Genomic DNA, 24,166 nt, shown 5'->3' on the forward strand with positions numbered 1-24,166 from the left:
TACTGTCTGCTCTTTTCATTTTTGTCATTATTTATATGGTGATGATAATACCTTCTGTGAATGTGTTGGCCTCATGATTTTCTGACAGTTGTTTTCTTTCTCAAAAGCTTTTAAATATGAAGTCTCCCATTTGGTTTTCTTTTAATAACCTTAAAATGTGAGTTTTTTTGTAAGACCTCTACTCGGAGTAAAGCAACAGTTTGGCCACTTCCTGACAGTTGTTTTTGTTTTTGTTTTAATCCAAAGGCTTTGAAATATGAAATCTACCTGGATAGCGCCTTAGTGAGATTTCTCTTGGCAAGGGCTTTGGGAAATATCCGGATAGCCCATTATTTATATTGGTAAGAATAAGGATTTGATTTCTTAAGCGGCTGCATTTTTACTGTGTGTTATTTTTGAAGGTGACTTTAATAGTATGGCCTAAGGAAAACTTTCAGTCTTAATTTGCTGCCCATGTAGGATGTTATAGATGTTGCAATCTCATTAAATTAATATGGAAAGCTAAATACGGCTCTCTTGGTTCAATCAATCAATAAATGGTATTGAATGCTTAAGTAGAGAGCACTGTACGATGTGCTTGGGAGAGTATAATACAACAGAGTAGGTAGATGTGATCTCTCCCCACAAAGAGCTTACAAGACTACCCAGGGAAACAGATATCAAAATTGCAGACGGAGTTGTATGTAAATGCTGTGGGGTGAGAGTCAAAGTGCTTAAGGGGTACAAACCCAAGTTCATAGGTGATGCAGAAGGGAGGGCAGGTGGGGAAGTGAGGGCTTAGTTAGGGAAGGCCTCTTGGAGGAGGTGTGGTTTTAGTGGGGCTTTGAAGATGGGGAGAGTGTCTTCTGAAACATGAAGGGAGAGGGAGTTCCAGGCCAGGGGGAAGAAAGGGGCAAGAAGTCGGGGGTGAGAAAGTTGAGATGGAGGTACAATGAGTAAGTTGGTGTTTGAGGAGCAAAGCGTGCAGGATGGATAGTAGTAGGAGATAAGAGAAATAAGGTAGGTGGGGAAGAGCTGATTAAGCAAAGGGAACCTCAACCCAAAAAGATGCGAGGCATATAACGACTTTTGAATGCTGTCTTTTGAACGTTTGATTTTTGTAGTTTTACGGTTCCTTGACTATTGCATGGTTAAAAAAGACACTTTTAAGGGAGTGAAGCTATTTTGCTGAAAGTAGAATCACTGATTTTTAGGCCCTTGAAATTTTAGGCTTCTAAAGGATGCCCTGCATGATGCCCAGTTTGGGGTGCGCTATGAACATATCCTTGGTGCCTTCCTGTCAGTTGGAGGAAGAGGTCTAAGAGAAGAACTGGCAAAACAAACAAGACTGGTCCAACTCTTAGGAGTAGTAGCAGAAAAAGTGCGGCAGGCTAGTGGATCAGCAAGGCAGGTACGTTTGTGTAAGCCAGGCGACGGATGTGGTCTTGCTTCTGTTGGGAATATGGCTGGCAGGTATTTTAGTAGCTCATTAGTTCCCCCCGAGGGACTTCTCATTTGAACACCACATTGGAATTTAACGATATTTGTCAAACTTCTTTGCCTACTGGAGGAGCCTCAAGTTAAGACCAATGTATGACCCAAATTATAGGAGGAAATAAACCCATGGAGCAAGCTTTTATGAGGCTATCACAGAAGTTGAAATTTAATGCGCCTGCATTACTTTTACGGAAGTCGATAAGTCCTCTGTAAATGTTTACCACATTTTAGAACTGTGTAATTTTGTTCCTACATGAAACTGTGCTCGTCTCTGAAATTCCAAGAGGGGAAATAATATATGGGCTTGTCTGCATTTAAGAAGGAATTAGTGTGTTTGCATAAGTGAACATTTTGGGAGATAAATTTTCCTTTGAAAATGTTGTTTCCTTGTTCTCCGTGGGCCACGTCTAATGCCAAGTGAGCATTAGCAGTTGCCGAAGGACACCGTGGAATCATAGCAGATAACGCACCCCCTTCAAGCGTGTTTTGGGATCCCTGATGCTATTTTTTGCATATTGTTACAGGCCACCTCCAGGCTTTGCCCTACCGAAATACTACTTATCCCCTGGCCCCCCTCTGCTGCGGGACCAAGAGGCTCAAGGAAGTCTCTGGAGGACAAACTAGCCCCTGTGTGAAGGGCACAAGCCAAGACATGGAACTGCAGATCCAAATATGGCCAGAATTCATGTCCTGCCATATTTCTGGGCCATTCCTAGGCAGTACAGTTCCCACGCCTGGCTTTCGTCATGGACTGCCATAACCTGCAATCCCCATCACTTACACTTCATGCACACTTAGGGATGCGGCACCTCCACCCTTGGGAGCTAGTCAGTCACGTAACAGTAGTTATTAACGTAGTCTAGGCAGAACAAGGTCAGGGCCAGGTTCTGTTGAGCCAAGTTGGAAAAATTGAGGCTCGACAGGGCTCTAACACTGACTTCCCGATTAAGTAAGGAACGTAGAGTTTCGTTTTCTTTTTGTATGTGTGAAGAGAAGAAATAAAATCCAGAAATGTACCTGGTCCTGGAGGGTTATATTTTAGCGACCCCAAAACAAGCACTTTGCTTCTGCAGTATGAACGTCATAAATATGTCTTTGTCCGCAGGTTGTCCTCCAAGGGGGCATGGAACGGGTACAGTCATTTTTCTTAAGGAATAGGTGCCGTCTTCCTCTCAATCCAAGCCTTGTGGCAAAAGAACTGAATATAAAGGTACAAAGTAGTTTTTGGGTCTCTCTTCAATATCCGCTTCCCCATCTTTTTAGAGAAGTAGCATGTCCTACTAGGTAGACCATGGCCCCGGGAGTCAGGTCATGCATTCTAATCCCAACTCTGCCACTTCTCTGCTCTGTGACCTTGGCCAAGTCACTTAACTTCTCTGTACCTCAATTACCTCATCTGTAAAATGGGGGTTAAAGCTGTGAGCCCCGTTTGAGACAGGCACTGTGTCCAACCCTCTTTGCTCATATCCACCCAGCGCTTAGTACAGTGCCTGGCATATATAGTCAGCACTTAACAAATACTCATTATCACTATTATTGTTATTTTGATCTTATTTTTCCTCGTCTCTCTTTCCTCCCTTCCAATAAGGTCCAAACCACCTAAATTACACAACAAAATATGCCTCTCTGCCTATTTCTGACCTTAAAAATAGGAAAGAATATATACTTTATGGTTGGGTTTGCCCACACACACTTGTCAAAGCCTGTAAACTTTGGCTCCGAAACAGATTGGTCAGCATTCAGCGGTTGTGTGATCCTTTCATGTCACTTAGATTTTGTTTCTAGAATGTAAAATCTGGTTACTCTAGAAATGGTTATTGGAGAACCTCAGGGACAGTGTTTTGCCGAACCCCTTATTAAGGAAAACACGTGTATTTCTCATTGGATCTGACATTATGCACACGCGCCAACAGTTTCTTCCAGTATTATGTTGTGCTATATTTTATTTATTTATTTTTGGACAGACTCATGATGTTAGAAAAATGTTCCTTAATTCAGCCATCATGTTCTAGCCAAAAGTTTACAAAAAATATTCTGACAGAACTTTATAACTTTATAACAAATAGCAATTTGAATAATACCTTGAATTTGCATATTGCTTTCATATTTCCTAAGCATAATCAGTCAATGTATCTACATTAGAATCCTCATAGCCTTTTGAGGAAGGGGAAAAGAAGGTAGTGAATGTTGCCATTTAACAAATGCGAAATCCTAGGCACAGAGATAAGTGACTGTTTCAAGGTCCCATAGAAGACCAATGATCGAGTCGGGACTAGAACCCAGGCCTCTGACTCCCAGTCTCATGCATTCTCCACTATGAATCTGAATTAGGACTTTTTTCCTCATTAAATATATCCTACAACCTTAATGCTTTATTTTAAATAGGCTTCAGTTACTGATGTCAGTTTTTTAACTGGATAGATATTTTTCTTTGTCAAGTAGGTAGGCTTTCCCTAAATAACTCATTAAACTGAACATCCTTATTTGACTCGGTGTAACTAGAGCTATTAATAATAAAGGAGACTGGCATGAAGGAATAAAAGCCCAAGTGTCTTCCTAGTCTCCGCCAGCTGCTGGAAAAGGGCCATCTCCTGGTAGTACAAGGATCTCTTGGAGATAAGAGAGAGCGTGGCCCTGTGGAAAGAGCACTGGCCTGAGAGTCAGAGGATGTGGGTTCTAATCCCAGCTCTGCCACTTGTCTGTGGGGTGACTTTGGGCAAGTCACTTCACTTCTCTGGGTCTCAGTTTCCTCATCTGTAAAATGGGGATTAACACTTTAAGCCCCATGTGGGACAAGGACTGTGTCCAATCTGATTTTCTTATATCTACCCCAGTACTTAGTACAGTTCCTGGCACATAGCGCTTAAATGCCACAGTTATTATTACTACCCCAAGAAGGCATTGGCGGGCAGTTAATCAGGGAGGATGCAGCTTTCCTCTTCTCTCTCAATTGAGCCCCTCTGAGAAGAGTTTGTTTCATCAATGCCTCCCTCCTTCATATGAGTATTTGGGGTCACAACAGATTTGCACTCTTTCAAATAAAACTTCATGCTGATGACTAATGTGCAATTTATTTGCAGACCTGCTCCTTCTTCAGTTCTAATGCAGTTCCATTAAAAGTCACAATGGTGAATGCAGATCCTATGGGAGAAGAAATCAATGTCATGTTTAAGGTGCGTTATTTCCTTTCCCTGGGAAATTATTAGTTCATGTGAACAACTCAATCTCAGGTCCACTTATGTCAGTCACAAGATTTTAGAACTTCACCAACTCATTTATTGGGCTACTGCTGGTGGGTTGTTGATGCCCAACTTTTGTCTGCCAGAGACTCTTTTGCGACATGATGATTTCAGGGATCGCTGTTGTACATATATCTTCTTTCCCCCTCACTTTTCACTGTGTCCCTCCGCTGCTTTCACGGTATTCTCTCCTCTGTTTCCCACTGTCTTGTAACGAGAACTCTCAGCTCCTTTCCCCCAGGATATCTACTTTCTCTCTCTCTCTCCTTCTGTACACATCCGTTGACGTTGGCATCACCTGTGAGCTATGGCTGGTCCCAGCTGTCCCTGATCCCCATCGGAAAGCCGAGTACTTATGAAGATATTTCTCATAAGTTTTTAGACCATTAGATTCTGAATAGGAAAGCACAAGTTTACAAAGGTAAAGAACCCAACCTGCTAAGCTTATGCTAATTAAGAGCTGAGTGCTTTGGATTGTGGTGGAAGAAAATCTTTTAAAACTTTCCAAGCCCAACATTCTTCTCCCCATCCCTATCTTCTCTTGTCTTGTTAGAATCCGTGCTGTAGGCCAGAGAAAAAGTGCATTTAAAATAAGTGATTGTTTTTCAAGCCCTCATGAGGGGTACAATGTATTCGAATGACTAAAGGAGTAGTATTTTTGTTTTTTCTTCCATCCTAAGGTTGGTGAAGATCTTAGGCAAGATATGTTGGCTTTACAAATGATCAAGATCATGGATAAAATCTGGCTGAAGGAGGGCCTGGATCTGAGGATGGTCATCTTTAAGTGTCTCTCAACCGGCAAAGATCGAGGTGAAGCAGTAGCAAAAAGACTCTCTGGCATCTTGTCTATTAATTCAGTAATTGTATTTGTTAAATGCTTACTGTGTGTCAAACACTGCTCTATACGCTGGGGTTAGATACAAGTTTATCAAGTTCCCTTTCCCGCTTAAGGCTCACAGTCCGAGTAGGAGGGAGTACAGATATTTATACCCCATTTTACTGATGAAGAAACTAAGGCCCAGACAAGTTAAGTGATTTGCCTGTGGTCACACAGCGGGTAAGTGGTGGAGCTGGGATTAGAAGCCAGGTCCTCTGACGAGGCCACGCTGCTTCTAAGGTTTCTCACAAGGAGGAGATAAAGTCTGCAGTTTTTTCTCAGTTGGTAAGCTAATGTGCCTTATATTGGGACAATCTGTCTATAGAGATAGAGCGTAAACTCATCAGTAGGGATCACATCACTTCTTTCTTCTTTTACTTCCCAAGTGTCGAGTTCAGTGCACTCTGCCACATTAAGTAGGTGCTTAATAAATATTGAATTTCTTGTATTTCTAAACAGTGAGCCCGTTGGGTAGGGATTGTCTCTGTTGTCAAATTGTATTTTCCAAGCATTTAGTACAGTGCTCTGCACACAGTAAGCACTCAATAAATACATTTGAATGAATGAAGGAATTCATAAAGACTTCTAAGAAATCCAATGTTTGGAACAAAGTATATTTGCCCACGTCATTAAAAATAGTAGTCAGCCCAAAGGAAAGTCTGACTCCTAAGACCCTGGTCTTAACGGTCAAATCAGTTTTGCTCTCTGCTCTAGCCAGGTGCAGAGTGAAAGAGTGGATCTCCAGCCTTTTCTCTCAAGAGCAGATTTTGAGCAGCTAAATGTTTCAGTGTAAAAACTGATGCCTTCTCAACGCTTTCCTCCCCAACCCTTAATGAAAAGTATTTTTTTCTTAGCGGTGTCCCTAAGTATCTCTTTCGCCCTGAATCTCCCATAAAGAGTCATCAATCTCCTCTCTGTATCCATTTCCTTATCCCAGACCTCAAGCCCTTTTATTTCAGTACCATCTTTTGATCTTCAAATCCTTAATAATAATAATGATGTTATTTGTTAAGTGCTTATTATGTGCCAAGCATTGTTTCTAAACACTAAATGAATTCAGAGGGCCCGCAAGTGTTCCTGGATTGAATTTGCAGAAAATCTGAAATGGGCACCAGGTGTGGCCTGGGGGGAATCCTAATAGGAATGAAAAAACTTAAATGAAGTTTATGTTTAACATTACAGGTGTGGTGAACCAATAATGCCATTATGGAATGTGTAGCTGAAGTATGAAAGAGTAAAGCAGCATGGTGTAGTGGATAGAGCATGGGCCTGGGAATCAGAAGATAGTGGGTTCTAATCCTGGCTCTGCCACTTTTCTGCTGTGTGACCTTGGACAAGTCACTTCACTTCTCTGTGCCACAGTTACCTCATCTGTAAAATGGGGATTGAGACTGTGAGCCCCCTGGGGAACAGGGACTGTGTCCAACCCAATTTGCTTGTATCCACCCCAGCGCTTAGTACAGTGCCTGGTACACAGTAAGTGCTTAAGAAATACCATTATTATTATTATTGTTATTATTATTATTATTAAAGATTTCTTCATGTTAAGGTACTCTGTAATGTCAAATCATATACAGATAGTTTTCAGAAGATCGATTGTTGAAAAATAATAAACCAAAATCTTTTTGAGTGCATCCCTCTTGGATTCCCTATTCCCCTCCAAACCCCTGAAATACTTCCTTAGCCCTAAGTCCTGAAGGGTCTTAGTCCTGCCTTACTTTATTTTTTCACTGGTTCTCCAAACCCTCCAAGTCCAGCAGCTTTTATAGTCCCTCTTCTCAAGTGCTTATCAGTGTTCCTTACAACTAAATATAGCAAGTGTTGTTTGGACCTTCAAAATTGGCTAGGTTTGCATCCTGAAAGGGTAGCACTTTCACTGCAAGGCGATTTCCTTAGTTTGTAATTGTAATCTTTAGTTCAATATATGCTGTCAAAAAAGGGTCTCAGGTGGTTTGCCTAATATGAAGAATTTAGTGATTAAATGTTGATACACTCAATTACTAGCCCAGCTTGATCAAAGGTAAAGGTTGCTGAGTGCCCATCCAGATATCAGATGAAAAATATAGCCTAAATTGAAATAAAGATTAGCTCTTTTTGGCACTGGTGTACATTTGAATGTTTTTGTTGTTTAAGGCATGGTGGAGCTTGTTCCAACTTCAGATACTCTCAGGAAAATCCAAGTGGAATATGGTGTGACAGGATCATTTAAAGATAAGCCACTTGCAGAGTGGCTGAGGAAGTATAATCCCTCTGAAGAAGAATACGAAAAGGTAATAAGCTATATTCAACATTGTCGATCAATCAGTGCTATTTATTGAGCACTTAGGCACTTACTGTAGCAGAGCGAGCAAGTAAGTACGGAGGGTACCGTAGAACAGAGTTGGAAGACATGGACCGTGCCCACAATGAGCTGACCGTCTAGAGGGGGAGACAGACATTAATATAAATAGATCATTTATGGATATGGACGTAGGTGCTGTGAAGCTGAGGGTGGGTCAATACCAAGTGCCCAAGCTTACAGATCCAAGGGCGCAGATGAAGTAGAAGGGAGAGGAAGTTGGAGGAAAAGAGGACTTAATCGGGGAAGGCCTCTTGGAGGAGATGTGATCTTAATAAGAATTTGAAGGTGGGGAGAGTGGTAGTCTGGAATATATGGAGGGAAAAAGAGTTCCATGCCAGAGGGAAGAAATGGGGAAGGGATTGGAGGTGAGATGGAAGAGATCAGGACACAGTGAGCAGACTGGCAGAAGAGAAGTGTGAAGGCTGGTCTACAGTAGCAGATCGATGAGATAAGGTAGAGGGGGCAAGCTGATTGAGGGCTTTAAATCAGATGACCAGACAGGCTCACAAACAACAAAGTTCTGGGGTAAAATCAGTCTCCTAACTCTCCTCAGCACAGCTATGCTGGGAGGAACACATGAGAATGAATGAGGGGACAACCAAACACCTGCCCTCAGGGGAAGAATTAGGAAATGGAAAGGAAGAGAGGACAGAGGAAATTCTCCAGACATAGTTGAACAAAGCCTCAGGCAGTGCTGCATCCCAGCTGATGATTGAGAATCAACTGTCAAGGAAGAACCAGATTGGAGTACTGCTAACCGTTAGGTTCTTTTTGAGCATAAACTTCATAAAGAATGAGACACAAGGAGGCAAAAGAGAAAATAGTTACAAATTCAGCAAAATTAAATATGACAGCTGGGTTTTATACACTTAATTTCAGAGATCATCCATATTACTGAGTAGTTAAGCAGGAAGGCAGTTTTTACTCTTACCTGTTGAATTGTAGGCATGAGAGGCTAAATATTAATAAGACAAATTAACTTGATTCAAAGAGAAAACCTTAGGCTTAAGAGCACTGGAGTGAAAAATCTAGAATTTGCATTTTGAGATGCTATTGTTTTGAGTAACTGATTCCTCCCCATTATTTAGTCACATTTATTAGGAACCTGCTTCTAATTTTAGGAAATTGGAACTTTATTATCTAAAATAGACAATTCTAATGAACATCCAAAGGTGGCATTCTCTCTCATGGCTTCAACTATCATCTTTAAGTAGATGATTCCCAAATTTACCCCTCCAGCCCAGACTTCTCTCCTGTACAATCTCGCATTTCCTTTTGCCTTCAGGACATTTCTACCAGGATGTTCCTCTGACCCTTCAAACTAAACGCATCCAAAACAGAACTCCTTATCTTCCCACCCAAACCGTTTCCTCTCAATGACTTTTCCATCACTGTAGATAGCACCTCCATTCTCCCCTCTAACAAAACAAACCAGTAACCTCGGCGTTATCCTCAAGTCATCTTTCTTATTCAACGCACATATTCATTGTCACCAAGTCCTGCCCATTCAACCTTCACAACATTGCTAAAATATGACCTTTCCTCTCCGTCGAAACTGCCACCATGTTAATTCAAACCTTTATCTTATCCCCTCGTGACTACTGCATCAGCCTCCTTGCTGACCTCTTTGCCTCTGGTCTCTCCCCACTCCAGTACATATTTCACTCTCCTGCTGGATCATGTTTCTAAAGGATTGCCTCACACCTCAAGAACAAGCCATGGTTGGCCATCCACGTCCACAACAAACAGAATATCATAATAATCAGCTTTAAAGCACTCAGTCAGTTCACCTTACCTCGCCGATTTCCTACTTTTCCTCAATCCCTTTTTTCTCACTACCAAACCCTTGCCCACTTTCCCCCTCTGACCTGTAGCTCCCTCCTCCATCTTTGCCAGGTGACCACTCTCCCCACCTTCAAAGCCTTAAGACCACATCTCCAAGAGGCCTTCCCTGATTAAGCCCTCGTTTTCCCAGCTCCTTCCCCCTTTCTCATCGTCTGTGCACTTGGATCTTTACCCCTGGGCACTTGGTATTGACCCCACCCTCAGCTCCACATCACCTATGTCTACATCCATCAATTATAGTCCTATCTGTCTCCCTCTAGACTATAAGCTCATGGTGGGCAGAGAACATGTCCACCAACCATTATATAGTACTCTCCTAAGTGCTTAGAACAGTTTTCTGCTCACAGTACGCACTCAGTGAACACCGTTGATTGATAAGTAATCCCGTACCACATCCAACGAAGTGTTTACCCAACCCAGCAATTCTGTCACCCACAGTGTCAACAGAGGTTGTTTGGAAAAACTGTATTGGATGCCCTTCATGGCATCCATCTTCACGGCTAAACTGCACACCAGAAGACAAGCTACAGATAAGAGCACAGGCTAAAAATAATTGATTGGAAAGTGCTTTTTTTGGCAAATGATCATGCCCCTAATTTACTCTTTACAATGGAAAAAAGCATTTTCATATCTCCTACGATAAGTAAGACTTAATGCTTGTACACTTCCTCAACATTTAGAAACATTTGAATTAGCCTTGCAATGACCACTAACCTAGAGGGAGTAAGCATTTTTACCAAGTAAACCAAGTAAAAATTCCAGTTTTGTTTAGCTTGAAGTATGGTAAGGGAAGGTAGGCTAATACAGTTTTGAATAGCCTAGTGAATTTCGGTGGGGGGGGGGGGTTCTTGTTTTTGTTTTTTTCCCAGCCTTCTTTAGTTTTACGATTCTTATTACTTGTATTTTTCATTTCAGGCTTCCGAGAATTTCATCTATTCATGTGCTGGATGTTGTGTAGCCACCTACGTTTTAGGAATCTGTGATCGTCACAATGACAATATCATGCTTCGAAGCACGGGGCATATGTTTCACATTGATTTTGGGAAGTTTTTGGGCCACGCACAGATGTTTGGTAGCTTTAAAAGGTATTTTTTGCATGGAAAGTATTTTAGAATAAAAGCAGATGCTTTTTTGAATTACACAATTGGAGGTAGTCTTCTGTGGGCAGTTGAGGGCAGATAATTATTGGTATGCTTGCAATTAAAAGTTGATATAGAAACTTTATTCATTCAATAGTATTTATTGAGCGCTTACTATATGCAGAGGACTGTATTAAGCGCTTGGAATGTACAAATGGGCAACAGATACAGTCCCTGCCCTTTGACGGGCTTAAAGTCTAATCGACTCAATTAACTTTAGGTTAATTGAATTTAATAACTAATCTTTTTGAAATTTGTTTGCATCAACTGTTCTCCTTAGAATTGTTGGCATACCATTTAATGTCATGCAGATGTACTAAAATACATCATTTTTGCTAAGCCTGTAAATCAGAAGGAATGATGAAAATTGTTTACGAGGCTTACCCTTGAAATCCAGGTCGGGGCCTCAGGCAAGTTTTAAATTGCTTTGATCTTCATTTTTCTACGAATTTATGACGTCAATGAAAAAGGCATCTAGATAACCCAATGGTTACCCACAAATACGTCTGGTTTTTCTGCGGGTACTCAGACAAATGGCAGTACACCTTCATTTATAATAGTCTCTTAAAGTATTCCTTAGGAATGTGCCAGGTAAATATAAGTTGGCATGTATTTCTGACCCTGTGTGCTTTAACTGCCTCCCAAGTAGTGTGAAAAGCCAAAATCTAGGCAAGAGTGATAGTTACTGCCTTAGATCTTGAACTGTGTGTTAGCAGTAGTGCTACTTGAATATTATTCTAAAAGTAACGGGCTGGGGGGTTCTGTTTTTTTTGTGTTTTTTTTAAACAGGGATCGGGCTCCTTTTGTGCTAACCTCAGATATGGCCTACGTTATTAACGGGGGCGAAAAGCCCACTATTCGTTTCCAGTTGTTTGTGGACCTCTGCTGCCAAGCCTATAACTTGATAAGGAAGCAAACAAGTTTGTTCCTTAACCTACTCTCACTGGTAATTCCCGTTCTTAAACAGAACTTTTTGTGCAGTTAGCGTCACTCCTGTTTTTGTTGGGTTTTGGTTTTTGTGTGTGGGGGTGTGTGTGTGTGAGAGAGAGAGAGAGAGAGAGAGAGAGAGCGAGAGAGAGAAGATGCTGTTTTTTCTTTTGATTGAAAATTTTTGTGCTAGTGAAGTACTGTAAAAATACCAGCCATGGCTCTTACCATTAACCAAGTGAATGAATTAATTTAGCTCTAAGCCAAAACCACTGACATTTTTCCAAAAAAAGATTTAAAACATCTTCTAAAAGAAATTTCTATTGTTGTTATTTTTTTCTTCAACAGATGATTCCATCAGGGTTACCTGAACTTACAAGCATTCAAGACTTGAAATATGTTCGAGATGCTCTCCAACCCCAAAATACAGATGCAGAAGCCACAATTTTCTTTACACGGTATAAAATGTCTAAGTGCCTCAGGGATGGAGCTCGAACACATGCTCGGTGTTTCCGTGCACAGTTAACGTTGAATAATTCAAGACCCTAATATCCCGGCCTTTAGCTTCTCCTTCTCTTTTTGGCTGCCTGCTTTTTAGCAACCATGTGTGTCTCGTTAAGCACCTCCCCAGCGGCTGGCCAGGGGAGAGACAAGGAAGTGAAACCCAAACGGTTTAGTTTAAACCACTTCTGATCATCTCTCCTTAAAATATGGTGGAGAATCTGAAAGCATTGACCAAAGTGGTATTTTTGGATTTCAATTATTCAAGCTCCTTTAGTGTGTCTTTTTAGTGTGGGGGTAATATCACATTATTAAGAATATATTAGCATGAATATTTTAACTGTTCTTGAAAAAATTCTGTTCTGATTGGCTCCTGTTAGGACTAACAAACCGCAAACCTCGGCAGCTCCTATGTTCCCCAGTCGCTAATGGCTATGGGGAAGTGCTAGTTGCCCACTGTTTCTTACCATTTTTTCTTTTATTTAGCATCAAAAAAGATTTTTGAAAAAGCACAAACCCAAAGACTTAAACCGTTAAAATTTCACAGCATCTTTCTCCGTAGTCAAAATGATAAGTCTGTCACTTGGGTTAAAGTACAACTCAGTAGTCAGAGCTTTTGGGATATGTACTAGCTTTATTCTTTGAAAAAATGGTCTTCAAGACTAGTCCTCATCAAAGTTCTTCTTGAAACTTGTGTCCTTTTATCTCCTTAGAACATCAAAGGTTTTTTCATGTTTCAGGTTTCCTCTTTTCTAGCAAAGTACTGAAATGCAATCGCAGACCTTCCCTCCTCTTCCCCACAGACTGTCAGGATGTCTGGGTAGATTTTGATCGGTAGTCTTCCCAGTGGAAATCCAGTTAAACAGTCACGCTCTGGGGGCATGAGGGAAGAGCTTCTCATCCTTTGTGGAACAGTCTAGAATGATCAACATGGTTTTGGATTGTATCACCAGGAGTTTGACATATAAGCATAAAGTAATCCTCCCATCAGACTCTGTACTTGTAATTCCGCATTGGAATCTTGTGTCCAGCATGGATCCACTATACAGAGGATGTGGAGAAACTGGAGAAAGGCTAGAGGGGAGGGACAGAAGTAATTTTGGAAGGGTGGAAGGTATGTGTGTGGGAATCCAGATTAAAGGATTGGAGTTAGCCTAGAGGAGACAAAGCTGGGGGTAATTAAGATCAACTGTCTGCAGAGGGGCTTCTGAAGAAGATGCCAAATAGTTGTGCTTCATGTCCACGAGGAAGTTGGCTGTAATATTTAGCAGGAAAGATTTTGTAGGAAAGAATTTCTTGGTAACCATGGTGACAAAATGCTGAAGAGGCTACAACGGGAGGTTTTGGAGAATTTGTCACTAACTATTTTTAAGGAAAGAATAGATGCTGTCTGTTCTGGCTGGATTAGTCATTCATTTGAAGAGGTAGGGCCTGGGTGGATAACTTACTAAAGTTACCTCCAACTCCAGGATTCCAAGAATCTCCCCTGATGTGTGTTGTGCCTTAAGGTTGGCTCCTTTTCTGGTCAAAAGCCAGGCAAAGTTCTGTTTTCTGGGGCATGTGATTCAGTCCCACTCCAGTGCCAGTTTTAAAGGTCGGGGAGGTGGGAGGTTGTCTGGGACCTCCGATATTAAGGGTCTGAAGAACTAGTGCCTCACAGGCTCTGTGGGGAGGTGGAGAGGAATTACTGCCTCAACACGGAACCCTGCTCCTGAAAACCCTCATTTCTCTTCCCACTCCCCAAGATGGAGCCCAAAAGCCGTTTCCATTCCGGGAAGGATTGGAACTCCTGAAGCCCAAACAATCAGCCCATACTTCACGTTGTATTCCCCCACAGTGTCTCATGCAGTGGGAAGGGGCAGCAAAGCATAGCAGCTAGTCGATTCCTTATGGGGAAAGATCAGGAGAGTGGGGAGGGTTTTATTTAAAAAATTGGTGATGCATAAATTGAGGGGAGTTTTGTCCTTTAGCGGTCTTAGTGCCAGTGCAAAGAAAGAAAAGCATAATAAATAGTTAATGATCCAGGTGTCTCCAACCACATCTTCCTAAGAAAATCTGAAGCAAACCGTATGTCAAGGGAAGCCAAACTGCGGCTCGTAAACACCAGGAAGCTCTTCTTCATATGCCATGTCTTGTGGTGAACAGCTAGGGAACATAGGCTCAGTGATCTGTTTTTCACCACTGCTGTGTTGTGTAGTCTGCTGCTGCTCCAGCCCCGTCAGTCGGCAGCAGCAGGGCCTCCATTTGCCTGAGCTGGGGACCAGGGAAGGATATGCTACCCCCAGCCTTCCTCCAGCTCATGCTCCAGCTGCCTCTTGCTCACCAGCATCTCCCCACAGGGTTCCATCTGCTCCTCGCCACCCTTCCCAAAGAGCACATGAGAACTGCTCCGTTAGTGGAATATTTTTTGATCCGCACTTCTTGGCCACATTGTGTTTTTGGTTTTTAGTTCTTCTGTTTGTGCGATCTGGCCACCCCGGCCTATGTGCTGCCTTGTTCCTCTCTGCATTTTTGCAGTGGGAATCTAAAATTACTCATCTTTCCCTGTGGGTACCGCAGTATAGAAAGTCTAGGCTGGTAGACCAAGGGGAATCTCTGGTCAGACCTTCAACCCCTATCTATAAGCCACTGAGAGTCAAGTGTGTTTTAAGTTTTTTGGTGCAGAAAGAATTCAGGAATTGCTTTTCAAATGGCACTTGAGCACTTAAGCCTTATGGTTGTCTTTCAACAAGTTGTCCGGTTGTCTTTCAGACTGATTGAGTCAAGCTTGGGGAGTGTCGCCACAAAGTTTAACTTCTTCATTCACAACCTTGCTCAGCTACGTTTTTCTGGACTCCCCTCTAATGATGAGCCCATTCTGTCATTTTCACCCAAAGCGTACTCCTTTAAACAAGATGGTCGAATCAGGGAAGCGTCTGTTTTCACATACCACAAGAAATACAATCCAGATAAACATTATGTAAGTTGGTTTGGTTTCATTGTTTCAGATTGTAAACACGCACACGGACACACATCTTTCTGCCATTCTTTCTTTACTTTTTTGCTGGCATTTGCCCTACTTCAATGCTTCTTTTGTGCCTGTTGTTCTGATTCAAAAGCAAGGACTAAATATGGTTCAGACTTGAAGGTCTTTCGAGCCTTTCATCCCCCAAAACAAAACTCACGTGCCCTCCTCCCCTCCTCCAAACCTGGTTGGCAAGTAACTAGCAACTCTAGTTGCTAGGCTACAAGAAAATAGTAGTGTGCATAGAATCACATTTAAGGTAGCTGTGCTTGTTAAATTATTAGTCAGTGTTTGCTGACTGTCGTACCCTTTCCTTCCACACCAAATATAAACTGCCCAGTTTCCCTTTATTGTTCCACTAATCAAGAGCCTCAGTGTCTGGGTTGCCAAGACCAAAGGTATATGTTTCATACCACTGGGTGATGTAAATGTTCCTGTTTTCAAAGGTTCACGTTGCCCAGGCCACAAATATTTTGAAAGCCCCTCTTAAACATGTCACCAGGCCATGAGAGGAAAGAACACCCTTCCTTTAACCCCCTGCCAAGGCAGTCCACAGCATGTCGTACATCGAAGAAGCCAGGGGAGGAAAGGAGGAGAGGAGCAAGGCAGGGCATGAGGGGAAGAAACATGGCATTTCCTAGAGAAACCATCTGTGTGAGCAGGGACTGTGTCCAACCTGAATAACTTGTATTTACCGCAGTTATTAGGGCAGTGCTTGGCACATAGTAAGCGGTTAACAAATACCGTCCTTATTACCCCTGTCCCCTCCACTGCTTCCAGACTCTCCCCCTACCTCCCCGCCCCAAACTCATGAAATCTTGAGTCAGCTGGGTCCCCCATTCTAGCTGCTCCCAAAACTGTGGTACACTGCACTGATTACTTAAGACTGTGAGCTCCATGTCTGAACTGATTAACTTGTATCTATGCCAGTGCTTAGAATAGTGTTTGACTATAGTGAGCACATAAGTACACTCATAATTATAACGCATTGGGTAGGAAGGACAATTTTTGCCTCAGAGCCTTGTTTGTGGGAATCTCAAGTACAAAGGTAATGTTGGTGATTTTGGCGGTGGGTTTCTTTTTCAGATTTACGTCGTCCGAGTTCTGAGAGAAGGACAGCTTGAACCAACTTTTGTTTTCCGGACATTTGATGAATTCCAGGAACTGCACAACAAACTTGGTATTCTCTTTCCACTTTGGAAGTTACCAGGGTATGTTCTCAACATTCTTTGTTGGCGCTCCTCATGTGGATTATTTATAAAGTAATGAAAGAAAGATTCAAAAGCCAAATTCAAATTGAAATTGCCGTTAAATTCTAAGTGGTAAATTAAGGCCCTGAAGAATGATAAATGAGGGTTTTACAGGTCTTTTATAATTTCCCGTTTCAGTCCCCATTACAGTAAAGACAAATTGAGAGGAATGGCTCCCTTGAAAATGTAAGATTTTAACTTTCAGTCTCACTCCAACTGAGTGTTCATCCTTTCTACCCAGAGAGCTACCAAGTGTGTTTTCCTCCCAGAGGGGCTAATAAAGCAAATAATATCTTTCACATTCCCATTTCTCTGTGATTTCCTGTTTATCAGTCAATCAGGCAGTAGGATTTATTGAGCTCTTAATTCTGTGCAAAACACTGAACCAAATTCTGGGGAGAATAGTTGATTGATTGCTGTCCTTAAATCTGGAATACAGGAAGCTTTTGCTAATCTCCTTGAACTTTATTTTTACAACTCTTCTTCACTGCAACAGTTTCTTTGAACAGACCATTCCAGAGAAGACTGTCTTGCTGAGCTCTTCTGGATCATTGATTTTAATGAGAATAAAATATATCCCCATATTAGCCAATATGCAGTTTACCAGGTAGTAAACAGCAAATTAGCGGCAAGAGCTTCTAATGTCCCCAAGGAGACAGACTTAAAAGAAAAAAAAAGGGCATTTAATCTTTCCAGTTTTAGGGCCAGAAAATGCTTTCCTAAATCAGTGCTCTCTTAGCCTGAACTTGTGTGTTTCATCTTAAATTGTGGCACTTTTTCCATTCTATTTCCTATGTCAGGAACTAAAAGACTTTGTAGATTGACATTATATTTCATTCTACTTCAGGCCAAGTAATTTAAACAGACAATGGACAGCTTGTTCTCGCTTTTCTTTTGTAGCTTTCCTAATAGGATGGTTCTGGGAAGAACTCACATAAAAGATGTAGCTGCCAAAAGGAAAATTGAGCTGAATAGCTACTTGCAGAGTTTGATGAATGCTTCACCCGAAGTTGCAGAGGTTTGTTTTTTGTTTTTTTTATAATTAAATGTAATTCTATAGATACATTTTTGTGTGTTGGGTAATTTTTCAGTCTAATGTTTTGTATTTTTTTCTTCAAATTTAGTGTGATCTTGTTTGTACTTTTTTCCATCCTTTACTTCGTGACGAGAAAGCTGAAGGAATTGCTAGGTCTGCAGGTAGGAATATGTTTTCCCCCCTTTGAGGAAGGACATGGGTGCTAATTCTGGCTCTGCCACTTGTCTGCTCTATAACTAGGGCAAGTCACTTCACTTCTGTGGGCCTCAGTTCCCTCATCTGTATAATGGGGATAAAGACTGTGAGCCCCATGTGGGACAGGGACTGTGACCAACCTGATTATCTTGTATCTACCCAAGCGCTTAGTACAGTGCCTGGTACATAATAAGCGCTTAACAAATGCACAAATATTGTTATAAATTATAATAATAACAATAAACATGCACATCAGCTATAGCTTAGAACAGATGCATCCACTTTCACATCCCGGTGTCACAGCGTGAGACAAGCCCTCAAGTGTGAGTCAGTCCATTCCTTCTGGGAAAAAAATTCCTCGCAGATTGCAACTGAGAAGAAAACTATCAATCTTATTACCACATAGTCTGCTGTGAGACTTTATTGCCCACAGTAAGCCATGATCAAGAAAGCTGAGTATGCTAATCCATCAATGAAACAGTGGTAATTATGGAGCATAATGCAGTATAGACAGATGTAATGCAAACAAGATAAAAATGAAAAAAAACTTCTTTCAGACGCGAGCCCCTCGAGTCCTACCTCAGGCCAAGTTGGAGGAGCAGTAAAGCTGTCTGTCTCTTACCGAAATGGCACACTCTTCATCATGGTGATGCACATCAAAGACCTTGTGAGTGATCCTTTAAAGACAACAAAGCATCTGAATTGAATTTTGTATTCTCTTTTTGTGAAATTTCACTGCCCTTTTTGGATGGCGAGATAATCTACTAATGAATAATTACAGACTTTTATACGGGAGAAACGATAAGATACGAAATACTTCTTAGAGATAGGTCTTGGAAGACATTCTTAAAATAAAGCAGTGTTTCAGAGCAAACATTCCTCTCTTTATAGGTTACAGAAGATGGAGCAGATCCAAATCCATATGTGAAAACTTACCTCCTCCCGGATATTCACAAAACATCGAAACGAAAAACTAAGATTTCCCGAAAAACTAGGAACCCGACTTTCAATGAAATGGTGAGTGAAAAATTCCTTGCAATGTTAGATTCTTGAATGGCACTGTAAGGCAGGGCAGTGAACTGACCTCAGTCAGGATGATGCATTTATGAAAGCTGCGGGAGAACTTGTTCATAATATAAACCTTGACTTTTCCTCTTTATCATTACTAGTTGTGTTTTTTTTAATGGTATTTGTTAAGCACTTACTCTGTGCCAGGCACTATTTTAAGTGCTGAGGTAGATATGAGATAATCAGGTTGGACGCAGTCCCTGTCCCACATGGGGCTCAGAGTCTTAATGCCCATTTTACAATTGAGGTAACTGAGGCACAGAGAAGTGGAGGTTACCTGCCCAAAGTCACAGCAGACAAGTGGCGGAATCGGGATTAGAACCCAGGTCTCCCAGCCCATGCTCTGTGCACTAAGCCACATTACTTCTTAGTTCATGGTGTGCTGCCAAGAGCTCTAAATTCAGTCCAGTTATTAAGTTCTAACTTGCAGTAAAATGTACCAGGTCAAAAGATGCATTTCTCAGTAGTGGAAACAAACTCTTGTGCAAACAAAGTTGAATCCAGTGTGGTGAAGGACAATTAAGTCGCCAAATTCTGGATTTTAAGATCTTTGAATTGCATCAGCCCTGAGCCACATTGTGGGTTGTTTGGGTTTTTTTGGTATTTATGTGTTGGGGAAATCAAAATATTAAATGCTTTATGAAACTCAGCATAACTGGAATTTAGACCGAGTCTCATTTGGGACAGGGTTTGTGACTGACCTGATTATCTTGAATCTACTGCAGGAGGTAGTTGGTGCTTTGCACAGAGTAAGCATAAAACAAGTAGCATAAAACAAGTTTAAATGTACTCTTTTGGGATTTTACCCCTTGCCACCTTTCACATCATGTACAAATGTCATTCTTATCTTTTCCTGCACCGATTTGCCATTTGCCCCTCCCCTCATCTTTCCTGCCTTGGCAGCTTGGTGCATCTGGCCAGCTTTTGCTTTTTCTTTATTTTGACGCTAACAATGAGGGAAATCACTCCGCCATCCCTAGATGGAGGGGCGGGAAAGGGGTGGGAGGACTTCTGAACTGGTCTTCTAGGAAGTATGACATTTTATCATTACTTAATAGACTACCAATGAACTACTGCCATGCCCTGGTTTTCAAAGTTTTATGAGATTAACTGAGCTTTTTCCTCTCCACTTGTGCTCCAGCTCGTGTACAGTGGATACAGCAAAGAGGTTCTGAAGCAGAGAGAACTCCAGTTAAGCGTGCTCAGTGCAGAGTCCTTACGAGAGAATTTTTTCCTGGGCGGGGTAACCCTTCATCTCAAAGATTTCAACTTAAGCAAAGAGACAGTCAGGTGGTACCAGCTGACTGCAGTGCCCTATGTGTGAGCTGGCGTGAATGCCTCCAAATAGAAGAAGCAGAAGTGGAGATGGAACCGTACATTTGTGAACCGTACATTTTTTCTACTTGACAAAACCTGTAAATTTTTCCAGCAGACTTGCTGTGTTTCAACACATATCTTTTGGACCAACCCTCACCAAACGCGCACTGTGGAATTCACGGGAACCATCTGAATTTTCAAGTTAGAAAGTTACACACCCCAGATTTAATTTTACCAAGTTCTTAAATTTAGTACTTTTAGGGAATGAAAGTTATAAACCATCCATGGATTATTCGGAGTAATAGCTTTTTGTTCAACCATGTGTCTTTGTTTCATCCCTCGCCGTGCTGAAGTCTTTTCCGTCATACTTACCACTATATACGTATGAGAATACCAAAGTCAAGGAGAAGTGCCACATTTTGGCATCAGAACCCAGCTGCTATAATCCCGACTGCAGAGCCAATTGTAAAATATGCATCTTTGTTAAGAAAACAAAATTACCAGCAAGTTCAAAGGTTGAGAGAAATTAGAAAAAGAGCAAGCACTGTGTTTTGGGTCTTAACTCCAGTGTCCGGTGTTCAGAATACTTAGAGCGAGGGCCAATAGCTGAAGTGATAAATAACGGTGCCTTAACTTCAAGTGCTTCCCTGATACCTCACTCCTGGGCTTTGCCCAGACCTGCCCATTAGCAAACTCTTTTTCAGGTCTTGCCATTTGGAAAAAACAGACAAGCAAAGATTTTCTACCCCCTGCTTTTTGCCAAGGGAAGATATTTTTCCATTTCTAGACAGTTGTGACTTGGTTCTTTGTGCAGATAGTTATTTGAATAACTACTAGTTGTCCCCCCTTCCCCCCGCAAAAAAAAAACTCAAGGTGATTGGTAAATATTGGCTCTACAGGAAATGCTGTCCTGCCACTGTTGTGAGAAAACTCAAGATGCTCCCTGATGAAGTAAGTTAAAATCTGACTCTTGCCTGCCTTATCAGAACCCTTTGGCACCTACAAAAACACACTACGATGATTACTTTTTTCTTGGTAAGGCCAGCAAAGTATTAGGACCGTGGTTAAAATTGTTATGGTAGCGGGGTTATGTGGGAATGCTTGACTTAGCCAGGCTTAGCGTGGTAACTCTTTGTCCTCACTTCAGTCGATGTCAGTAACTTGATAAATTGAATAGCTTCCCTTAATATTATAACTTGGTGCCTAGCAAGAGCCTTTGATGGAATTAAATTCAGCAGCTGCCATAAGCAGTAGCTGCAAACATGAGTTCCCGGCTACTCTTTGGGTTGGGTCTGGCCACCCCTGTATCGAACATACTAACTCACATCAAAGCTCTGGTAATACATTGTAACGTAGAATCAGATTTTTAGCCCGTCGATTGCCGTCAACTCACTGGCAGAATCGGCAATAACAGGGAGAGTTAATGTGTCGAGGAATGGGGCAGCCTTAAATATGGACTTTGGTTTTGCACGAACGGTGACCCCTGGAAAGCCGGCCCCTAGGAGAAAGAGGGGATGGGGGGGAAGGGGGGGACTCGGGGCGGGGGAGGCCAAGATGTGGGGACAGAGGGCTGACTTTTGATGATAGGGATGATAGTGGGGGGAAATGGAATAAACACTTGAAATGATTTTGGTGCCTAACACATTTGGGGTCCAGTTGTGTAGCTGTTGTTACCTTATAATCTCAGACTGTCTTATTGAATGTTTATACTTGGTTGTTACTTTTAAATGGGCTACTTAAAGTGCAGATCAAAACATCCCAGCTGTAGTTGCTCTCTTTGGCATATAATTATCATTTGCTTAAGTAGCATGTAAGTAACCTAGTGAATATACTGTAACTAACTACTAGATTGTATTTCCTGTTCATTCGACGCTTTTGAGACTTACTCCATTCCATCAATAGAATCACAAGTCACTTAGACCCAGGAAAGCAGAGTACTGTTTTTGTGAAACATTTCATTGATTGGAAGCAATATATACACTGCCTTTTTGCAGTCACTATTACAGCACAGTGTCTTAGAGCACAAATATTAGAACTAGAAATTTTAAAACACTGATCTGCAGTTTTAAAAGCTGTCTGAACTCTTTTGTCTGAAAAGTGTATATTATGTTTAGTACTGTACAGTTAATTGGGGTTCAGAATTAGCTGATAACGTTTCCCTTATAATAGCTTAATTCATTACTGTGCCTTTCTGTCACTTTTAAAACACACTTTAGGATGGCGTTTTCCGTAAAATCCAATCTCCAGTCCTAACCAAAAACTAGAGGGAATAGCACTGATTTGAGCTTCTTTGCACTACTTTTAGTAGATTTAAAGGAAATCAGCATTATCTCGATGCGGAATCAAGATGTCTGTTTTAAAAGCACAGATTCAAAGCAAACACGAAAAACAGACCAAAATGGTAGCAAAACCTGGCCAGTACACTAATTTGAGGTTTTCAAAGTGGTTTCATGACATTTTATACCTAGTTTAGTCAAGTAAATATAATTATGCAACTAGATGGCCTGCAGCCAGAAACATTCTCTCTAACTTGTTTTGGATTTTGAGAGTCCAGTCGTGCTCAGAGAGCAGGGCTCCTTTATTTCCTTTCTGTCCTGAAGAACCTAATGTAGAACTTGCACTGAAGTTTTTATTACTGCCTTTATATTACCTGCAGTTACCTGTACATTGGAGCTTGGGTGCTCTTAATAAAGTCTTCATTTCTCTATTTTTAAAACTAAGGGTGTAAAGAAATTTCAATACCTTGCCTTAAAAATGACTGTTTCTAGGATTCTGATATCGGGGACTTAAAAAAAGAAAATAACCTTACTTCCGATGCTTGCAAAATATACCTATTACCAAGAATGGGAGATTACAGTTTGGTGTACAGGAAGAGATATTCTCACTCTGAGTCCATAGGAGAGCAAGTTTCTTTATACTATTCTCTCAAATACTGTGACTAAAACAGTGCAAATATTAATAGGTAACCAACATTTTGGGAGCAGATATGGTAGTTGGTCTCATGTTATCTATAAGAACCAAATATTTTAATTATGTTGCCTTGATAGCTAATAAAGATGTACAATATTTCCATTAATACCTAAAATGTACTGAATGGATTAAATATGACTCCATAGCTGTCCTATGATTGTATTAAAACACTATTGTCACACAGAGCATCTCTGCTGCCTTTTTTTTTTAATCCCTGGATCCCTAAGCCAAAACATTGAATTGGCTCCAATATGTGCTGCTGTCGCTACTGCCGTTTTCATCCCCCAGGAGCTGCCGTCCTTCAAGTCAGTTCTGTCGGTTGAGGTTGGGACCCTTTTGGTTCAGGACCTAAGGATCCGGAACCCGGACGACATTTGGGATGCTCCTCAGGCTTGGGTTACGGTTCCCTCGGTCCAGATGAATACTGGACTGGCAGGCTGTGGGGCCTTCTCCCCTCCTCTCCCCCAACTTGGAGTGTTGTTGACAGAAGAGAAGGATGTGACGGGGTGTTCCACTCCCCCTAGTCCCTACCTTTTCCCCTCCCAAAGGAGCTCCTCCCCAGAACCGGACAGCCACTCCGGTCCTCCCAATCTTCTTTAACTCCCCAACTGGAGTCCCCAACTTGCAAGATCAGAGAACTCAACAACCTCCTAGACTAGGGGTCCAGAACCCACCATTCGCTGGATGTTTGAGCCCCAGAGGTTCTCTGCAACCAGTTGGAGTCCGTGGACCTGCCCTTGGGAGCATCTCAGAGAACCGTGGAACCCCACCCCAAAGCAAAGGGCCTGTGGGGGAACCGCCCCGTACCCAAGTCACCTCACTTTGTCTCGGCTACCTCGTCTGTAAAATGGGGATTAAGAACATGAGCCCCATATGGGAAATGGACTGTGAACAAACCTGATTGTCTCGAATCTTCCCCAGCACCTGGTACAGTGCCTGGCACATAATAAGTGCTTGATAAATACCATTAAAAAAATTATG

General features: G+C 41.7%; 1 protein-coding gene across 2 annotated transcripts in view; it reads left to right on the plus strand.

The window, feature by feature from the left end:
- Nucleotides 1-23,370, plus strand: part of PIK3C2A (phosphatidylinositol-4-phosphate 3-kinase catalytic subunit type 2 alpha) — a 95,934-nt gene extending 72,564 nt beyond the window's left edge. For both annotated transcript variants that reach the window (XM_001509977.5, XM_029059435.2), the window contains 16 exons: nucleotides 247-341; nucleotides 1,210-1,390; nucleotides 2,582-2,686; nucleotides 4,557-4,649; nucleotides 5,396-5,525; nucleotides 7,726-7,862; nucleotides 10,694-10,863; nucleotides 11,707-11,863; nucleotides 12,193-12,302; nucleotides 15,097-15,304; nucleotides 16,436-16,560; nucleotides 17,500-17,617; nucleotides 17,724-17,796; nucleotides 18,388-18,497; nucleotides 18,722-18,847; nucleotides 20,040-23,370. In XM_001509977.5, coding sequence (XP_001510027.3) covers nucleotides 247-341; nucleotides 1,210-1,390; nucleotides 2,582-2,686; nucleotides 4,557-4,649; nucleotides 5,396-5,525; nucleotides 7,726-7,862; nucleotides 10,694-10,863; nucleotides 11,707-11,863; nucleotides 12,193-12,302; nucleotides 15,097-15,304; nucleotides 16,436-16,560; nucleotides 17,500-17,617; nucleotides 17,724-17,796; nucleotides 18,388-18,497; nucleotides 18,722-18,847; nucleotides 20,040-20,222 — 2,121 coding nt within the window. In that variant the 3' untranslated portion in view covers nucleotides 20,223-23,370. The remainder of the gene's footprint in view (nucleotides 1-246; nucleotides 342-1,209; nucleotides 1,391-2,581; nucleotides 2,687-4,556; nucleotides 4,650-5,395; nucleotides 5,526-7,725; nucleotides 7,863-10,693; nucleotides 10,864-11,706; nucleotides 11,864-12,192; nucleotides 12,303-15,096; nucleotides 15,305-16,435; nucleotides 16,561-17,499; nucleotides 17,618-17,723; nucleotides 17,797-18,387; nucleotides 18,498-18,721; nucleotides 18,848-20,039) is intronic.
- The last annotated feature ends 796 nt before the right edge of the window (nucleotides 23,371-24,166 follow it).

This window comes from Ornithorhynchus anatinus, chromosome 3 (assembly GCF_004115215.2).
Source record: "Ornithorhynchus anatinus isolate Pmale09 chromosome 3, mOrnAna1.pri.v4, whole genome shotgun sequence".
NCBI lineage: Eukaryota > Metazoa > Chordata > Mammalia > Monotremata > Ornithorhynchidae > Ornithorhynchus > Ornithorhynchus anatinus.